Here is a 19,466-nt window from a genome sequence, read left to right as displayed (position 1 = left end):
TGGAAGACGGTAAGCTTTTGAGTAATATTATTTTTATTGTCCTATGAGTCGAAATGTTCTGTTGAAACTATTAGTATTGAGTGGGTGAGTGAGTGAGTGAGTGTCGGATTATCGGCTAGATCATAATAATGCGTGTCTCTGGAGCAATGCTGGGACGCAGTATGTCAGCTCAAATACTTCGGGATTTTCGATAGTTACTTAGAAGAGAAGCCCGGTATCCTCTCTGACGTATACCCCTGCCAAGAACGACTGTTAAAATGTCCTCGCCATTCGACTGTGTCGGAAATCCCAAACTATTCGTTAACATGATTCTAAACGTCTGGTATCCGGCCGTCAGAGTTACTGTTTTGGCCTTCCCGACTCTTCCTCCAAAGGAAGAACCAGAATAGACGAGATCGGGCCTTCAAACGCGTCTTCAGTGCTGTGAAGTAGATGGCAGTGTCGCATTGACGATACAACACAGTTCGCATCCATAACCAAAAATAATCCTTTGCTGGCGTTTATAACGGCGCAGCAGATATCCCTGTACGTGTAAATGCCTTTCTCCAACAATTAATAGTGGGCCTCGACGTTGATCATTTCGTGTTTTGTAAAGGGCACAATGGAAGGACAATGGCTTTATCATATCTGGAGACTAGAAATAGTCCGATTAGGCTTCGTTGTGTAGTAATTCTGGCCATGGGCGTCTTTATGGAGTCGGACAGATAGCTGCTCAATAACTCCTCACCTCATGATATATCTTATAAGCCCCCCTACTCTTTCACAAATAAAGAAGCACTCGGCCAAATGGCCGGCATCTAGCTTATATATTCGTACAGCGAGTCTTTTAGTCATAGGGGTGTACAGCCAATAGAGCCACGACTTTTGCGGGCCCAGAACTTTGCGAGGTGCAAGAAGTGTGGGCGTGTATTTGATAATGTGTCTTGCGGTAGGTGATGAGCATCTATACAGGTATCTGGATCGGTTGCTTCAGTCAGGACATTGACGCAATATCCACGGTTAGGTGAGGTCTCCCAGAGCTGCTGTCTTGCACTTCGTCATCGTCGCACATCAAGTCGATATGTATTCTCTGCCCCTCACCCTGAATGTGTTTGGCATATGATACCTGTGAGGTCAGGGTACAATTTCCCATAGGAATCACCCAATATTCTGAGCACAGGATAGAACAGGACAGACCTATATTTACTGCGCACCAATATATAACCGTGTGCCGAGTGAGTGGTCCCTTTCTGGATGGTATTTTCGGTACTCGAAGGAGCAAATGTCAGGGTAGCGAAGGTGCACCCATAGGCTCCATATACCACCACCATGCCTTCGATGTTACGCGATAAGTACACGTTCATGATAAGAATCTAGACCTGGCATCATCAGTGACGGTGTTGACGCTTCGATTAAAAAAAAAAAAAAAAAAAAAAAAAAAAAAAAAAGAAAGAAAAAGAAAAGAGAGAAAAGAAAGGAAAAGAAACGAAATAAACACTATGGTTGGATTCATATGCTCGCTCTATTGTACTATTAGCATGTCTCGTCCCATCACTCAATATAAGCCTCGACTTGACTGGGGTGATAAGCCAAACAAGCAATTACCCACTTGTTCTACCTTACTTGGGATGCTTTTTTTGTCTCATACGTCTCCATTTAAATTGGCCCCTTTAAAGATGAGCATGCAGTGCGGATTACTGTGTGACTAACCCCTAACGCCACCAGGCACGCATTTGCCTAGAAGCCAGGCGACAAAAATAGAAAGGAAAAATGCCTCTCAAGTTCCCCCACGTGTGACACGTAGTGATTTCTCCGACTGGTTTCCATTGAACTGCCGAGGAAAAGCTTGAATGTCCAAATCCGACCCACGGACACACCCAGGGCACTTCGAACCATGCAGGAATTGAAGGGTCTGATGCCCCGTGGGATGAAACTGAATATCACGCACATGTTGGCGCTACTCCTGAAACAGTTTGGCGTGGTGGGTAGGTGGCATCACGTGCCAGGGCTACACGGGATCTCCACCAATCAGTCGTGGATATTTCCTAACCCTAGAATGTTACTGCCTAAAAACGTAGAAACTTCATTCAACGTGCGGAGGCGAAGCTTTTCTTCAGTGGATCCTGAAAGCTTGGCTTGCCCCTTATTCGGTATAGGATCAGCAGGCAACGGACCCATTGCTCTGTCGAGTGTCAGTGATACGAGGCTGCGCCCCGAAAGAGGTTATACTAAATACGCTTGTCATGCTGCAGAAGGTTTGAGCGAAGCCGCTTATCAGAAATAGCTTATACCCCTTTGACCAATGGGTGAGAAACATTCTAGTCTTTAAATTAGCGCCGATGGGGCGTTATTGAGAATGAGTGTACAGAGTACACCATGCGTCTCCACCAACATGGCCGCCCAGCGTAGGCTACCATATTACTGCCACAAGCCAGACTATTGTTGGTAATACTAGCGGGATCAATGTGCAAATTACCCCCCAGTAGTAGTGCTGTGGGCTAGTCTTGGTGAGATCCAGGGTTCCTTTGGGGCTTGCCCAGGAGAAACAGGGTATCTCGACCAGAGGGAGGTCTCCCTCGCTGGAATATCACCGTCCATTGTCCCCTTTTCTTCCCTTTATCTTTTAACTCTCCATTCATGAACGCTTGCACATATTAATGAAAGTTATTTGATGCGATTTAGCCGTTTTTCATTGTTTGTTTCTGTCTACACTCCTTCTCTCTCTCATTGTTCTTGGTATACCCCCTCGATCCTTTATTCAAGGTCATTTTAATAACGTTCCCGCTTCGCCCATCACTCTCTTCCTGCTTTGAACGGCCTTCACTCATCGATGAGCCCATGGTCATTGAAAACATTTTGACGCGACAATGGCCATACATTATCACCATGACACTACTGCTCTGGGGACTCTTAAATTGCAACCTATCTCGAAGCTTTCTCCCTTCTCCGCCCTCATCATTTCGATTGTACTCGTCGTCCTTTTTCTGGTACGGTATTATGTGTTGGAAGGATTCCTCATAAAACGTATCTATGGTTCAATCTATACGAACCTGAGTGAAGTGAACCGACGCGGGTTCATAAACCACCATATTGCCGGTCTGACGAAGATCCTAATCCTAATCGTCGCCGCATACCCATTCCTTGAAGTTGTCATTGGGAAGTCGGGCTTCCACACACCCTACGCGCATGGCTCCCATGTGACCATGGGCGACATGCTGGTCGTGGTCGCCCAGATGCTTATTGGGATGTACGCTTTCGAGCTGATTTACCGCACAAAGCTGTCGCCTATCGCTGTGTTACATCACATCGGAACGATTGTAATTGGTCAATCCGCAATCGCAATCAGCCTAGATTTGGCCCGAGAGCCTGATGCCGATATCGAGTTTGTTCTGTGCACAGTATGGGGTAAGTCATAAGCTACCTTTCTCTATAATATTTACAAATGCGAAACTAATGGTTTCTCCGTCAGGTGCCTTCGATATAATCTCAGAATTCTTCCCCCACTTGGCCATTATCCTTTACCGCATCTTCCCCAACCGCCATCGTTTTCTCAAACGCCTCTTCCTCCTATCTTGCATCACTACTGCCATCGGAACAACCTGCGAAACTATTGTTATCTTTTTTCTCTTCGGCTCCCTCTGGGACCGATGGCAGATAGCCTTCAAGGTCGTCACCCCGCTGCTCCATGTTGCCTTTTCTGCGGCCCAGGTTCACGGTAGCGTTGTCTTTTGGAAGATGTACAAGCGCCAGCAGCAGCTCGAGGGAGAGATTCGCGGATTCGATATCGAGAATGGAGATATCAGTGAGATGCATGTTCATGTCGACAAGACGAAACCTTCGTTGTCTGGGTCAACGGTCGCTATTGCCTAAATACTTCTCCGCGAATGATATATTAGCTTGGTGTTTGGTGTTGTTGGCTATGGTATGTTTGTTGTAAATTTACCGCTTTTACTGTACATCATACATTGCATTTAGACCTATTCATTTTCTTGTATAGATGATTCGTATATTGAATAGCCTGCTGCTACTGTTGTGCCACTAAGAACCCGATTTCTGTTCCTCTTTTCATAATCAGAGAGGTAAAATACATTCCAAAAATATTTTAGTCACTATCAGAAGCCGCGAGTATAGCCGTCATTGCCATTTGCATCTTTGCCATTCCATACGGCTTCGGCTGAAGTCCTTCATTTTCTCTCGCCGCATCAGAAATATGCCCAACATCTATCCGTGGGTCCGTCGTGACTCTCAGTTTCACCTACCAGAATCTTCTCAATTTCGGTGTCACCCGTGGCTTTCCAAACATGACAGAGGCTTTGTCCCCTTGGGGCCCATTTGCCCTCTTTGCCGCCTGTACCTTCTGCGGTATCATCCGGGTGTTTTCGTCCTTTCCGGAATGCAAAGGGAGGAGTATGGAAAGTACGGAATCGCCTTTTGTTCTTCCCTGGTGTAGGACTGGGTTTGCCCCGGTTTCTTCTAATCCCTCCGATGGTCATGATGGGGATTTGCAAAAAGGATGTGGAGACTTAGCATCGGAAATTTGTTTCTGGTTCCGGTCCTCGTCATGTCTGAAGTTGAGATCTTTGGGGGGGTGCTTATCCTCAGGGGAGCAGATCGTATCATGCAAATTTGTATTATGGACTAATATATTGAATGGATATGTAGTTATCCAAGTTGCTTCAGGGATTAGTGATCTCAATAGCAACGGATGGCTAGTTCTGCTAACGCTATCCTGGGGCCAAGTAACCTTGACGCGATTTGAGAAATTTCAACAGAAAGTGTAGGACACTCAAAGCAACGGCTGGGGTTCCCAAGGCAGTGAAGGGCATCTTTATATATATTGTGTATGATAAACAAATATATTCCCTTAATCAGCTAAATTCTCAGTAAACTATAAGAGGATTAGATATACAAGATTATTTATTATTATATAGTAATTATGTACATGCTAAATTAAAGCTTAGAAATATTTATATACCATCCTAATAGTATACACTATAGATATATAAAACATGAACTTGATATTTTCCAAACTAGTAGAGATATATCTCATAGTGTCTCATTCCATGATGCAGCTGAATTTGGTATACTGGATAGAGCTAAATCTTTGGTGTTGAACCTTAACAACCTACTCTAACCATGATCGCTCAGTAGTTTAATGCTTAAAGTGTTGACCTAGTCACTGATACCAGGACAGTAGGCTTCTAGCGTTCTGTGAGACTTGACTGTCTCATCAATGGGGCCAGATGACCACACACCAGCACTACACCTTGGAATCGTAAGACATATCTACCAATTCTCTATACCCTGAGCAGAAGGAAGAGTAATTCTCTACCTAGTTGCGGGAAATCCATGAGGTCTAGGATCTACCGTGTGTTAGGTAGCATTAGAGCTGGGATTACATTTAGCCTTTAGACACGACATTTGTTTTGGTCATTTAGTATTCTTAGTATTCTGTCAGTGTTTCGTTATTTGAGATTGAATATCCAGTATTCAACATCCGGTATTGGCGTATGAGTTGTTTACCTGCTTACTCGACTATGGATCTTTCCATGTGCATAGCTGGATTGTTAAACCGACGATTATGTGAGGGATGTACAGCCTCATGCTCAAACTACTGGACTAGTTCGGATTTCCGACCAATAATCCCTTTCTGCTCCTCTTCAGTCAAGGAAATACCAAACCTATCCCGGAGCACCTGAACCCGATCCTCCTCACTACGGCATGTCTTGATTAGAACAGACTTGCCACCGAGATTCTCTTTCACTTTGTCTTGGTCCAGTATGGTCTTGCCGTAGACGTTGCTACCTTCGCGCAGGAACTTAATCACGAGGAGGTTAGAAGTCAGAAAGCACTGCGGATGCTGGCTCGTATAGTAACTCATGACTTCAAAATCTCGGCGCAGGAACTCAGTTTCGGTAAAGGCATAGGCCGGGGTCCAAGGGCAGTCGGTAGCATTTCGGAACTGGTAGATCCACATGCGCTGCTTGGCATCTGAAAGACCGTCAATGGTGCCATACACCAGTTGCAGCTCTTGTGTACCAATGTTAGGGGCTATTTCCCCTGCCACAAGAGGTAGTGGGGTTTTGGGCCCATCGCCACCATAACCCACATCAACCAGGTACCGAGTATGATCGGCAAGAGTGACGATGTTAACGGCATGTTCCCTATCAGCTATAATCAGTGGGAGAGGGATAAGGGGCCATGAGTCTTCACACACTTACCAGCCTGACCATCCGGGAGAGTTGCTCTTGGTGTCACGATGAAGTCTGGCCCCGGCTAGGTAGACTTGAAAGCCTAAGAAGGAAAGAACATGATAGAGGAAAATATTATTCTCCATGCAGTATCCACCACGGCCCCTCTCGATAAACTTGTGATAGATATCAGAGATTTCCAAGGAAATATACGCTGAAGGGGCATAATGTAGAGCAATGTTCTCGTAAGGAATGGTTGACACATGATAGGTGTGGATGGTAGTGAGCAGGGCGATATCCAACTTCGGATTACGATATCGTCTATACTCATGGGGTAGCTGGATATATTCAAAGTATCGATCAACCTGATCGGAAGTAAGAGAAGGGATGGTTGTTGTCATGGTGGCTCATCGAGGGATTTGAATTGATGGGAAAGGTTGCCCTCCCCAAAGGAGGGGAGTTGGAGGGTTTATAAACACGCGGTCCCCGCTGTTTACCATATACGCCAATAACAATCAAAACTCGCTTCATGAAGACTTTGGGAAAAGTGGGGCTGTGACTGGTACATCTGTGTGGCTGGGTTCCAGTTGTATGTCCCTATGTCCATGAAGACGGTGTATTCCAGTCATTTATAAAAAATACGGACCTTTCCAGCTACGGAGAGTTTGATGAGATTATTGACTATTTCCTGCGAGTTTGTGACTATATCTGTAAATCAAAAACGTGCACTTATTATTCCTGGAAGGGAGTCTCGTAAGGCCTTTCAGCCTGAGGCGTAAGTCTTGCCAAATGCCGTCGATATCCATCTTCAAAGTCAAACAGCGCTGCGTGGGAGGTCACGCGATTCTGTGATTCATTAGCTATTATCTTTATCAAAGCGTTAACGTAATAGATTTAGACCTACATCATAGACCACCACAGTACCTGGCTTCCATCGAAGCCGCACCTGAAGATCGTGAGAGAAGGCCGTTTGGTCAAACAGAAACTTGAGTAGCAGGTCTGACTCTTCTTTCTTGAGCCCGACTATACGCTTGGTGACTAGAGGGTTGTTTCAGTGATCGAATCCGATTATCTAAGGTGGCTTCTTATACTTACTGACATCGTTCACGAAGATGGCCTTTTCCCCCGTTGCCTATTTTTGCAGGTTAGCATTTTGTACGTCGGGCTTTGACAGGTTGTCACGCTCAATACTTACCGGATGAGTGCGGATGATTGGATGTGCCGTGGTGATGGCTGGCCGGCGCGCGTTGCCCCCCTCACTCTGGATATGTTCCGCACTGGTGTGCTCAGCCGTGAGTCCATGTAGCCTTTTACGAAATGGAGGAGAAAGCCTTTGGTAAGCCTGAACCATATCCGCGAAGATAGTATCACCTCCACTTGGAGGTCCATCTAGAACGTAAAGAAAGGTAGTGCCAGGTGGCTGCTCTTCGAAGCTCAGATCGGAATGCCAGTAGACAGCGCTATTGCGCGAATGCAGGGCATTCGCACAGGTTTTGGCCTCAGGGCCACGATGGACGACATGGATTTCAGGATAGCCTTTTGGGGCAGCCGAGGTAGGATGCATGAGATGACGACCAAAGTAGCCGCCGTACTTGAGGGCGTCATCGATGGATAGATGGGCGAAATCTTGATCTCGGAAGGCTGCATCAACCCTATCCCTGTTAGCCACATGCCTTCGGTACGCTTTGGCGCCCATACAAGGGGCATCTAAATTCACTTACCCACCACCTTTCGTTGGGCAACAAATAGGGCCAGCTGGTCTTTGCCCTTGTTCGTTAATTGACTTAGTTGGATGCCGCTCACCTCGGAGCCGAACTGGGGAGTCAGATGCTCAATGACACCAGCTCCTTGGGGAAAGAGGTCAGGAAAGGTAGAATCGGCATTCTTGCCATGCTCATGGTGTTCAAACGGCTCCAGTGGTGGATAGCTTCTGATAGTCAGCGCTGTCAAGGTGTGTAGGCTGCAGGGACGATAAATCTTCCCAGGTATAATTACCTCTGTAGCTCTGGAACCGGGAGATAGTCAGGGAAGGATGCTGGTATTTGGTCCATTGTATGAATGTTCTGGATCTCCGCATGTGTCTGGCCTCCGTTAATTAATACATGAGCGAGGTACTTAATGGTTCTCAGGTCTGCGCAGTAAGTCCCTTTATAGTAAGCTGTAATAGAACTAGATTCTGTGTGGTAACGAGAAGAACAAAAAAAAAAAAAAAAAAAAAAAAAAAGGTAATAGTAGTCGTTTAACTCGAGAGAAAAATAAGCTCGTACCGAGATAGGTGGAAATCCTTCCTTCCTTTCTCCCAATGCCAAAATCTGATTATTATTTATCCGCCATAAATCGGACAAGCGATCATCTAGAAACATCTACTATAGTGGTTGGAACAGATTGAGTGGATCCCTGTGGGGGTGATTGTATATCATTTCTATTTTACGAATAGAATCTAACAGCGTCAGCCAGCCTCTATACAGTGGGTCCCAATGGTTCCACTCACGACCCACGGAGTATATTCGGGCTTTACGACGATCTTTCCGAGTACATTTGGTTGATCTGACATACGGGAACCTGAATCTGAACTACTAGTGAACTCAAATGCGAATAAAAAACCGAAAGAGTGTTGGCGTAATATTACATCTTGAACGGATCCAACGATAACACTGTAATGGAATAAACCAAGGTGATCTATATAATCGCGTGCTCTACCATCTTGTGCTTGCCTTGCTAGAGCTTACATTGATTTCGGAGAGCCCCCCCTTTCTGCCTTTATAATCAACCGTTCTCTGAAATATCACGATGAGTCTCGATACCTCCGCGCAAAAGGTATTCGACGCGATCACCGCCCGATTGCAAGTTGTCAGCGATGGACGCATCAAGAAGAAGCTGCAGGAAGGACGAAAAGTAGCTGGCTACTGGGGTAATTGAGCCCGACTGCTCTTGATGTCGAAATGAATTCTAGCTTACCCTTATTTTTCATAGGCACTGCGCCCACTGGACGACGTAAGTGCCAACAGACCTTGGGGCTTCCGTAACCCGCTTACATGGAGACAATTCCGTAGCACACTTCGGATATATGGTTCCTCTGGTAAAGGTTGCTGAGTGTGTGGCAGCCGGTTGCGATGTCAGTTTCCACAACGTGTTCCACCCCGTCGAATTGTGTTAACAATCGCAAAAAACAATAGGTGACAATCTATCTGGGAGACTCATATGCATATCTTGTCAATTATGACGTTTCACAGGACGTAGTCGCCCATCGGACACAGTATTACCGTTTCCTTATTGGTTCCATTCTTCGAGCTATTGGAGTCGACATGTCCAAGATAACCTTTGTGGCTGAATCCATCTACACTTCAACTCCGCCATTCTGCAAGGATCTAGCGCGGATGCTGGTTCATTCTTCCCAAGAAGACATCAAAATGGTCGGTCTCGAGGTGACGACGGCCCACATGATGAGTCCACTGTTATGCCCGGTCTACCAGGCGCTCAGTGAAGTTTACATTGGTGGTGATTTTCAACTTGGTGGTGAGGATCAGGTGAGGGAAGCAGAATGTTACATCCCTTTTCAACGTTGTTGTTTAGTACTGATCTTCCCTGATTCATCCAGCTCGGCATGTTCGCGTATGCTGACAAAGTCCTCCCTCGTATCGGCTACGAGCCTGTATCGCATCTAGCCAACGTGATCGTTCCTGGATTACACAAGGGTAAAATGTCGTCGTCTGCCTTAGCAGCCACCAAGATTGAGTGGCTGGATTCGCCAGACACAATCAAGGAGAAGTTAGAAGGCATTTCATGGGCAGAGCTTGATGGTCCAGCTGCCACGGCCGTCTTGCCAATGCTCCAACATTGTCTCTTCCCTCTCTATCATCTGGGCGCTTTGGGCAGCGAAAAGATTACCGCCCAGTTGGTGGATGGTTCCACCAAAGAATACACCACATATGAGGAGCTAGAGCGAGACTTACAAGCCAGACACCTGGGATTGGAAACGCTCCAACCAACCATCGTCGCACTCATCAACCAAGTGCTGTCTCCGATCCGGGCCGAGCATGCTACAAATCAAGAGTGGAGGCTCGCGGAGAAGCTGGCCTATAATGATTAGTATAAGTTTCAGACAGGAATATATAACTAGGGAATTGTTATTTGGGCCTCCGCTAATTATTTGGACCTCGCGTTAAGCGTATAGGAAGGCATAATACTATGTATTGGTAATACTACTGGTTAAGCGAGACTATTCGAGAATAGGAATATAAAACTCCCCACCTCTGCAGACTTCTACTCTCCCCCCAGGCCGTCTTTCTAAGAGCGGCTGAATATCTATATAATATATCAGTCTCTATATCCATTGCATATTCAACGATATATAGTAGTCTCGCTATCTACCTAATCTAGGTAATAAACAGAGAGGTCTTTAACTATAGTTAAATTTTTACAATATACTAATCATGTTGATTTATATAGGATATTATATAAGCTGTATTTGAAATGGCTTTACTAGTATGTTTTTTAATCATATAGCCGGCTTAACTTCCCTATATACGCTTAACGTGGGGTGCGGCAAGCCATTGCGGCCAACGTGCATTAATTCATTTTCCTACATTTTAAACGTGTTTCTGCCGGCAGAATAGTCCACTATACTGAATCTACTTAAATTACTTACCTGGTCTGCTTGATCTGCTTAATCTGCTTAATCTACTCTATCTGCTTTATCTGCTCTATCTGCTTTGTCTACTTTGTCTGTGTAATCTACTTTGTCTGTATTGTCTGCGTAGTCTGTGTAGTCTACATAGTCTATTTTATCTGCGTTGTCTATATAGTTACGAAGTAGTCTATACTATAGTCTCTATATATAGTCACATGACAGCAAACTACTGGGTTGATCAGGATTTAGAACTAGTATTAACTAATCAAAGGCGGCCAGATAAGCGGTAAAAGAACTCGACAAAAAGAGGACAAGAAACCCTAAAAAATATAGGAAAATGAATTAATGCTCGTTGGCCGCAATGGCTTGCCGTGTGTGGGGTCCAAATAACAATTCCCTATAACTACGGATTATAACTCACTTAATTGACCGCCTTTTCTCACTTTTCTGTCTCCACCGCTCAGCTCGAGCTGCGCCACGTTCAAACGACCCGCTCGCTTGCACTTGGCTCTACTATGGTCCACCTACAGGCATGAATTCTGCCCGTCCAATGAAGTAATGGGCGTTACCTATTATTATACTGGATCTGCCGCTAGTCGCTCAATCAATGCCGAATTGGTCGGGTTCTTCTCAAGCCCACCACAGCAGATCAGCAAGCCATTGGTATTTCGAACCCACACGATCGATTATATAAATTACGGGTCCCGATCTTGTACCTAATAGCCGACCCTGCCGAGGCCTAGAAATAATATATAATACGCTGAAGGGATTTCATTGTCCATATGTTGAGGTGCCGATCACCCCCCCAATCTAATTCACCGAGCGTTTGGGCGCAAGTAATAGCTAACCATGTATCGTTCATGAGCGCCATCACTAGGCTGAGCCACCTTATGGAGGCAGGAATGGAGTCTGCCACCGGTTTGTTTCTGAAGCGAGTTGGCCACATTGACGAGGACATGTCCATCTCGCTCCTCAGCCCAACCCCACTCCCCCGTAGTCGGGTCACAGATTTGGCTTGCCATTTCAGTGCTCCATAGAAGGGTCAGGGTGCCGTTATCAGTGTGTGTCGTATCTGGAAATTCATCCATCCGCTCGACAGTAGGGATCTCAATTAGCTTTAACCCCGAGTCATTGCTCTGGGTGTCTGAGTGGCTTGTCTCTAACTGGGCATCACCAGCGAGGCCTAGCACATCTGATAAACTGCGTAAGAGCGTCATGGCTAGATCGTGACAATCGCCGGTGAAGCGAGTTAACAACTCCTTGTGGATTGCAAGTTGACCAGGGCAGGCTAGCTGGGCGCTTGTAAGCTCCTCGCGGGCGAGCTGAATTGTGGATTAATGTTAGAGTTTTCCCTCGAGATTGGCGGTGGATCAACACGGCTCAATTTAACGTACTTCAAAGGTTTGATATCCATGGCCAGGTTTGTATCTGTGCTCAGGTTAGCAGGTCCTGGAACGTGTCGAAATATTTTGTGGACTTGCCCGCGATCAATGTCGGCCCTGAAGTGTTCCTGCTTCGCCTGGGAAGGTTGATCGAAGTAATCTTTGGTAACTTGATACACCTGAGCCAGATCCGCTCGTATCTGCTTTCCAGCGACTCCCCGCAAGTCCACAAGGAAAAACCCCGGACTTCGTGCGCCCTGTAGAAGCTCTTGAATCGACTCCGGGTCCTTCGCTAAAAGTCGATCTAGGCTGACCGATCGCAAAGGGGTATACGTGTTGGGGGATATAGTGGTAGCCATTGCGATGGTGTTAAGCAACTGAGCAGATTTGCCAAAGGGGATAGGTTAAAGAGGGAGGGAAGAATAGTGTACTCGTACAGAAGAATGCGTAGAAACATGGGCTTTATACTTTGTTAGTGTAGGCGCCGCTATCCTCATGATACCACGGTGATATTACGGGTCGAACGATTGGACAGTCAAACCCTCAAGTCAACTCCATAGCGGATCAGGAGCCCCAAGGTCTTGATCCACCAGCTTGCGACAGAGACTTCTTCGTGAATTCTGCTCAGCTGAAAATCGGCCTTTCAGCAGTGGCTGGCTGAGTTAGAGTGGCAGGACTTTCACTTAGTTGTACAAGCTCAGTTCTGGGCGTCAAGCACAATGCGCGTTTTCGAATGAGAATCTTCGCCGCCCCACAAATGGCGGAGGTCGGTGAAGTCGTTTTTTCAGCCAGCTAGGCTATGAACTTTTTTTTACTATTAAAAATTGATCTGCGTGTTTGCATGTGTATTGGTGTTCGGACACAGCCTTTTGGAACATCAGCTTGAATTCTACGGCGCCCCACCCGTTCGTATATGATCGGAAGCATAAGCGTTCTGAGGTAATATTCCTTTAACCTCCACGTATCGGCTATCGCTCGTGTTTGGGCTATTTGGGCTGAAGTGGTCGTCAGCGCCACACAAATATGCCTTTCTCTGGAATAGTTCTCTGCATTGCTGCCGTGGTGTTCTTGATCACTGCCTCGTATGCATTGTTGAGAGGGGCTCCCAAACGAGCAGTCCAGCGGGCATCCTACCGTGCCGTAATCGATGCACAGGAGGAGCGCGATTTACACCATGATCCCATTGGCAGTCTGTGTCCTGGCGTGCGGCGTACCATCGACTACTATCGATCCCTCTTTTTCAAACTGCACAACATCGAAGATCACCAAGGAATACTACCCGAAGCCCGAGAGCTGCTTCTTTCCTTGCTTTCGGAAGCAATCGCATCCAATCCTGAGAAAGACGGCGATGTCCTTGCCATTGAGGTCTACAACGAAGACCAATTGCTCGCGTTTGTACATGAGAGTCACAAAGAGGTCGGTAAAGCGTACAAAAAGTACACTGAGGGCCGGGAAGCGGGAGGCCCGCGGCTCCTCGCAATAAATCGCGAAAAAGCAGGGGTGATATTGACCCGGATGGCACCTCTCAAGTTGGTGGACGGCGCATGGCTGGGACATATTCATCACATCACCACGCCATTTGAGCTTCGACCCATCACGAAGCAGGTTTGGCAAGTGCTCTCTGAGGAGCTCGGCGATGGGTCACTGCACCTCCATCATGCCCATATTTATAACAAACTGTTGTGTGATCTAGGAGTGCGCTTGCCGGCACCGTATGAGCCAAGTTTCATAGATCCCGCGCACCAGATGAAGAGCCTCGGAGCATGGAAGGCGGCGGTTGTTCAGCTTCTTATTTCACTATTTCCCGACGAATTCTTACCTGAGATTTTGGGGTATAACCTGCACTTTGAAGGGCTGAACCTAGAAACCATGGTCTTGTCGAGAGAGCTTCAGGAACTCAAATTAGATGCGCAATATTTCCTTCTCCATGTATCCATTGATAATGCCCATTCTGGGCATGCCATGATGGCTGCACATACGGTCACGCAGTATCTCTCCCACATCCGGAAGAATGAAGGGTCTCACGCAGCCAACACAGCGTGGAAGCGCATTCAGGCGGGCTATGTGCTGTCTGCAAATCAGTCAAAACACGTTCAGAGGGATATATCTTCGCTGTCGACAGAAAACGTCGACTGGAACCTGGGTTCAGATGAGACTCTTACCCAGGATGTTGATACTTACAATATTGCACAACTGCTGGCAAGCAAGGCCGCCGTGTCGAACATGTTGCATTCCGGATGTCGTGCCCGAATTGGTGGAATGCCGTTGGCCGAATGGCTAGAATCCAGCCTTGGTCATTCCAAGAGCCAGAAGCGAGATGCGCTCCGCGAGTTGGGCAATGCTTCGCCATGGGTTGTCAAGGGAGATCCCGAACGTAGCAGGTTGATCCGTGAGCTCAAAGTCGGGGGCAAGATGTTTGGCGCATTTACCGTGGAGGAAGTTGAGCATTTGAAGAGTTGGATCACGTCCCTGGGCGAGAAAGAGCAAGGACAGAAAGCGTATTGGGATTTTACAGGTCGAAGCCAAAACGACCATGTTGGTCATACCTCCCTGGTCACAACGCATTCACCATTGGCTTCAATTCCATTTTCTTCTGATCTTACACTCGACGAATCAGTCTTCGAAGCACCTTTGAAATGCCACCATATAACCCCTAGCGATTGCAAGGTAATTTTGCCTTTATGGTTTGCTCACATATCGCTCCTAGAGTCAGTGGTGAGCATTCCAACACGTGTTGCCTCAGAGCTCGGGGCAGCCATAATTCGGGCTTTGCGAGCTCAGTACCACTTTAGTCCAGAATCGGATGGTGTTACTGGAATGGACGAAGTCAATCGAGCTAATATGCCAGATCTGGTTGATATTGGTATTGATATTATCCATCATCAAAACTTTGCTCCTTTGCCAAGATCCATCTCTGACGTTCTGAGAGCGTGGCCTTCAACATCTGCAGAGATGCTATTAAGTACATCGAAGTCGCCCGTAAGGAACTTAGATGTCCTCCTGGGGATGTCGTTGGCCTTTTTAGGCCTCCAGCGGTCGGTCCTATGTTCTCCTGGGCTTCTGTCCCATAGCAGTCGGTCTGCTTTGAAGAACATCATTGAACGCGAAACCTCGTGCTTGCAAGTGGCGTATGAGCTTCTCCGACAGGACATTCAAAGAATGCAAAGCTTTACCAAAGGTTATCAAATAGCCCAAAGCATACTTTTGGAAGACCTTGGGAGCGGCCGAACAATATTAATAACAGAATAAACACATTTTATAGACTTGCAGTACGCGTGGAATATGCATATCAGCATAATCTAGCGCGCATACACCACTTCAGGAATGGATAAACAACGAGTTGACATAAATATATATAAATACCTAATAAGACTGAATTGAATGTTCAAACACCTTAGCTGAGTTGTATGTTAAGGCTTGGTGGGCTAGTAGGGCTACCTGCGGGCTTACTCTCACCCCCCAAGTTCCTGTGAGTTGTGAGTTCACGGCTTTTCTCGGTTGATACGGCTGGCTAAATTTGGTAAGTCTCAGTTTATATCATTCTGGTTGCTATGCGGTGATGCCCAAATAGCTGCTAGGATGTTTTACGTCACTACTAAACGTGATGTACCAAGCTACTTCTTTTTAATATCAATGTCACTGGCCATTAGTAAGTCTAATAGTGGCTTGTTCCACGATACGGGTGATATTGTATTGAACTGGCCAGAGACTTATCCCAAAGCTCTTCTTTAACCAGGAAATAGAGATATAGTACATGTTTATAATTCCTCAACTCACGCATGGCACAGTTTGCAATATACGATGCGATTCTTACACCATCGCAATGGTTACCTTGTTGATCTCTATGGAATGCGAATAACGATCTTCCCAATATGCGACGAATCCCACAAATAATGGTATGCTTTCTGTGCCTTTTCAAACTCGAAGACTCTGTTTATGACCGGGCGGATAGAATGTGCAGTGAAGCAGGCCAGCATACCTTGAAACTGCTCCCTCGAGCCAACAATGACCCGTCGCAGGGTGTATGGCTTGTCAAGGAAGAATGCCGAAGCATCAGGGGCAGACTCTTTCTTCTCATCAGACATGTTAGTACTATGGCCAACGGAGTGGATCATCCCGTTCCACGCAGCTGCCCGCAACGACTGCGGCAATGTCTGAATACCGGCCACTTCAATAATGTGGTCTGCCCCATGGCCATGTGTAATCCTTTCCACCTCAGCCGCCCAATCCATCGTGCGATACATAGTGGGCAGGGGGGTTGGCAACGTTAGGTCGCTGACTAATTCATCAGTAGTTTCAGACAGTTTTTGATAGTTACTAGTAGTTCAAACAAAACAAAAATCAGTTCTACAGTTATATAATAGTTATTATATTATTCTTTAATTATTAGTTATAATATTGAGTTTTATCTAGATTTTATATAGAAATCTATAAATATAGAAATATAATACAATAGTCAATATATACTTAAAAAATATTTTTAAAATAGCTATAAAACAGGACCGAAACTTTTATAAATAATTATAAAATATATAATAAATAGTATAGTATTATAACTATAAGATTAATTTCTAGTCTTTATAGTCACTGTAAAGTAATAAATATATTAAATTCTATATTTTAACTCTTACAACTTGAAAGCTATTAAATAGATAAACAGTTATTATTTATTTTTATCTTAGTAAATCTATAATAGCGACTAATTATTTAGTTTTTTATTTATATTTATATAATTCTTTTTCTTTTTCCTCTTTTATACTTCTCTATTTATCTACTTACTAACCACCATATACTGATATATAACCAAATATTGTACTTATTTCCAGTTTTATATATAAATATATAAATATAAGTATTCAGTTCAAGAATCTCAAATATAAGACAGAAAAGAGTCTAAAAAATAGTATCTCGATCCGGTTCTGAAAAGAAAAATAAAATAGAAATTAACTATAATATATTACTCGGTAAAAAAAACAATATCTAAAATAAAGTTATTTTTAGGAGACCCTACTAATATAGTTATAGAAAATAATATAAAAAACAAGACAGAAGAAAAGTTAAATATATAGATAAAAAAGTAGAAAGATAAGATACCGACCCAAAGAGAGTTAATAAAAGTATACTACTTAGCTACTAAAGATAAATAAAAAAAATAGCTATAGTCGGATCTTCTTTATCTATACTGGGTAGACTTATAGAATTTATATCTGAAGAATATAATATACTCAAAAACCGAGTAAGATATAGGATTAAATATTATACAAGAATAAATAATAAGTAGCAAAAACTTAGAGAATATAAAATATTCAGGGAGAAATTCCGATAAAGAATTATAGAATAAAATAGATTATCTTATATATTTTATATAGTATATAAAATACAAGAATACTCGATTAAATAACAGAATTTTCTATAATAGAAATTTATTAGACATAACTGTAGAAAAGATAATATAGAGAATTAAAAACTAAATATATTAAAAGTATATATTAAGCTATATTAATACTTCAATAGATAGAATTACCCTATTTAAAACTACTAGAGACAGTAAATAAAATAGAAAATTTATAAAAAAGACTTTTTTAGTTAATCTTATATATAGAAAATAAAAAGTCTATTAAGATACAAGAGACCAAACAAAAGTATAAGACTAAAGAAAAAAGTAATTTAGACACAGATATAGATAATAAAGATATAGACAATAAAGATATAGATAATAAAAATATAGATAATAAAAATCTCGGCAACAAAGATCTCAAATCTATAAATAATAAAAAAGAGTCCGATAAGAATAAGAAAGAAATTATCCCAGATAAAGTCTACTAAAATTAAGACAAAGAAATTCTGAAATCAAAATAAAGATTTTATATCTTTTAAAAATTAGCTACTTTTGATCTCAAAGATCTCTACTAATAGTATCTACTAGTAGTAAAAGCTCTAGACAGAATAAAAAGAATTCCAGAGAATAATACAGTAATTGATATTAAATAATATAAATAGACTACAGCTATTATAAACAATAAAAATAATAAAATATAAAAGTCTCTTTTAAATATTTACTTGGATAACTACTCAAATCTATTATAGAAAACAAAAAAGAAAAAATATAGAGCTAATAATAAATTAAAAACTAATATATTTAAGAATACAAAATACTAAAATATAAAAAAATATAATTCTAATTATATTATAGAAATAATACAGTCTTCAGATATTATATAACTAATTTAAGCTGGTCTAATAGTTTTTAAAATATAAAAAAACTGATTTAACAATACCGAATTTTAGTAGAAGAGATATAATATAGTATACTCTATACTAAATATCAAAAATATAGATATATATAGATTAAAAGATATAAAATATTCAGTATATCTAAAGTTCTGGTAACCTATTATTATATAAATTCTTGTTAAGATAAAATTTAAAACTTATCTTAAAAATTATATTTTAACTAATTCAATAGATCTAGAGAAGATCTGAGAGACTTTTATTTTTATATTTAAAATAAACTCTAGAGAGATATAAAAAAAGTCTATTTTAAATTAATCTATATAGATTATAACAGACTTTAATAAAGAGTATAAAAGAGTAAAACAAAAAAAAGTACTATATCTAGAGAATAAACTGAGTATTATTATACTCTCTTCAGAACTTATATAGTAATAGACTTAGAAAATAATTAGTATAATATTAGTCTTTGATCTCTATATTTACTATAGAGATTATAAGATTTAATTAAATATAAACTTAAAAGTTATTAAAAAGAAGCTGACTCAAAATTATAAATTATTTAATAAGAAGTCAGAGACTACAAGAGTACTGATCTTAACTTTTTATTAAATATTGAACTTATAATACAGATCTGATACTGTAAAAATAAAAAGTAAAAAAAAAAGTCTTTAATTTAATCTATTATTATCTAAGATATCTATTAATTAAAGATATTTATTAGCAGACAAATTTAATATTATATTATTTAATAAAATACAAAAATTATATAATCTAATATTATTTTAGAATCTGGTATACCAGTAGCTTATATATTTATAGAATATACTATTTACTAGAATACTATAATATAATAGTATACTGAACTTTAGAGACTATATATCTCTGGTATTTAAAAAGCCAGATATATAAAATAAAATACTACTTTATTATTATTATATAAAGAATAAGACTATATTTAATATTAAAAAAAAGTATAACTTAAAATACTTACTCTATATTAACAAGACAATTAAAATATATATTTTTAGCCAAAGAGTTTTCTTTTATAAA

General features: G+C 42.3%; 7 protein-coding genes across 7 annotated transcripts; 3 read left to right on the top strand and 4 right to left on the bottom strand.

Moving 5' to 3' along the window:
• The first annotated feature begins 2,693 nt into the window (after positions 1-2,693).
• Positions 2,694-3,870, top strand: BDV38DRAFT_293002 (uncharacterized protein). The gene is made up of 2 exons (XM_032062141.1): positions 2,694-3,384; positions 3,449-3,870. The coding sequence occupies exons 1-2, from the start codon at positions 2,847-2,849 to the stop codon at positions 3,847-3,849; spliced, it is 939 nt and encodes a 312-aa protein (XP_031913311.1). The 5' UTR covers positions 2,694-2,846; the 3' UTR covers positions 3,850-3,870.
• Positions 3,871-5,590: 1,720 nt separating this feature from the next.
• On the bottom strand, positions 5,591-6,582 carry BDV38DRAFT_292998 (arylamine N-acetyltransferase family protein; the record flags this gene model as incomplete). The annotated part of the gene is made up of 2 exons (XM_032062140.1): positions 6,201-6,582; positions 5,591-6,143 (listed from the first exon to the last, which is right to left on the bottom strand). Exons 1-2 carry the CDS (start codon positions 6,569-6,571, stop codon positions 5,591-5,593), a joined length of 924 nt encoding a protein of 307 aa, XP_031913310.1. The 5' UTR covers positions 6,572-6,582.
• Positions 6,583-6,902: 320 nt separating this feature from the next.
• On the bottom strand, positions 6,903-8,221 carry BDV38DRAFT_271376 (TauD/TfdA dioxygenase family protein; the record flags this gene model as incomplete). The annotated part of the gene is made up of 6 exons (XM_032057308.1): positions 6,903-7,016; positions 7,075-7,208; positions 7,266-7,302; positions 7,366-7,811; positions 7,892-8,100; positions 8,166-8,221. 6 exons carry the CDS (start codon positions 8,219-8,221, stop codon positions 6,903-6,905), a joined length of 996 nt encoding a protein of 331 aa, XP_031913309.1.
• Positions 8,222-8,960: 739 nt separating this feature from the next.
• Positions 8,961-10,260, top strand: BDV38DRAFT_283086 (Nucleotidylyl transferase; the record flags this gene model as incomplete). Its single annotated transcript, XM_032059958.1, has 5 exons — positions 8,961-9,081; positions 9,144-9,164; positions 9,224-9,285; positions 9,347-9,697; positions 9,769-10,260. The coding sequence occupies 5 exons, from the start codon at positions 8,961-8,963 to the stop codon at positions 10,258-10,260; spliced, it is 1,047 nt and encodes a 348-aa protein (XP_031913308.1).
• A 1,355-nt stretch (positions 10,261-11,615) lies between these two features.
• Positions 11,616-12,541, bottom strand: BDV38DRAFT_271374 (Clavaminate synthase-like protein; the record flags this gene model as incomplete). Its single annotated transcript, XM_032057307.1, has 2 exons — positions 11,616-12,122; positions 12,257-12,541. 2 exons carry the CDS (start codon positions 12,539-12,541, stop codon positions 11,616-11,618), a joined length of 792 nt encoding a protein of 263 aa, XP_031913307.1.
• Positions 12,542-13,205: 664 nt separating this feature from the next.
• Positions 13,206-15,431, top strand: BDV38DRAFT_283084 (iron-containing redox enzyme family protein; the record flags this gene model as incomplete). The annotated part of the gene is made up of 1 exon (XM_032059957.1): positions 13,206-15,431. The coding sequence occupies one exon, from the start codon at positions 13,206-13,208 to the stop codon at positions 15,429-15,431; it is 2,226 nt and encodes a 741-aa protein (XP_031913306.1).
• A 593-nt stretch (positions 15,432-16,024) lies between these two features.
• Positions 16,025-16,414, bottom strand: BDV38DRAFT_283083 (uncharacterized protein; the record flags this gene model as incomplete). The annotated part of the gene is made up of 1 exon (XM_032059956.1): positions 16,025-16,414. The coding sequence occupies one exon, from the start codon at positions 16,412-16,414 to the stop codon at positions 16,025-16,027; it is 390 nt and encodes a 129-aa protein (XP_031913305.1).
• Between the last annotated feature and the right edge of the window lie 3,052 nt (positions 16,415-19,466).

Source organism: Aspergillus pseudotamarii, assembly GCF_009193445.1.
Source record: "Aspergillus pseudotamarii strain CBS 117625 unplaced genomic scaffold BDV38scaffold_28, whole genome shotgun sequence".
NCBI classification, from domain to species: Eukaryota; Fungi; Ascomycota; class Eurotiomycetes; order Eurotiales; family Aspergillaceae; genus Aspergillus; species Aspergillus pseudotamarii.
The sequence above is the reverse complement of the archived record's forward strand: the minus strand, read 5'-3'. Positions and strand labels throughout refer to the sequence as shown.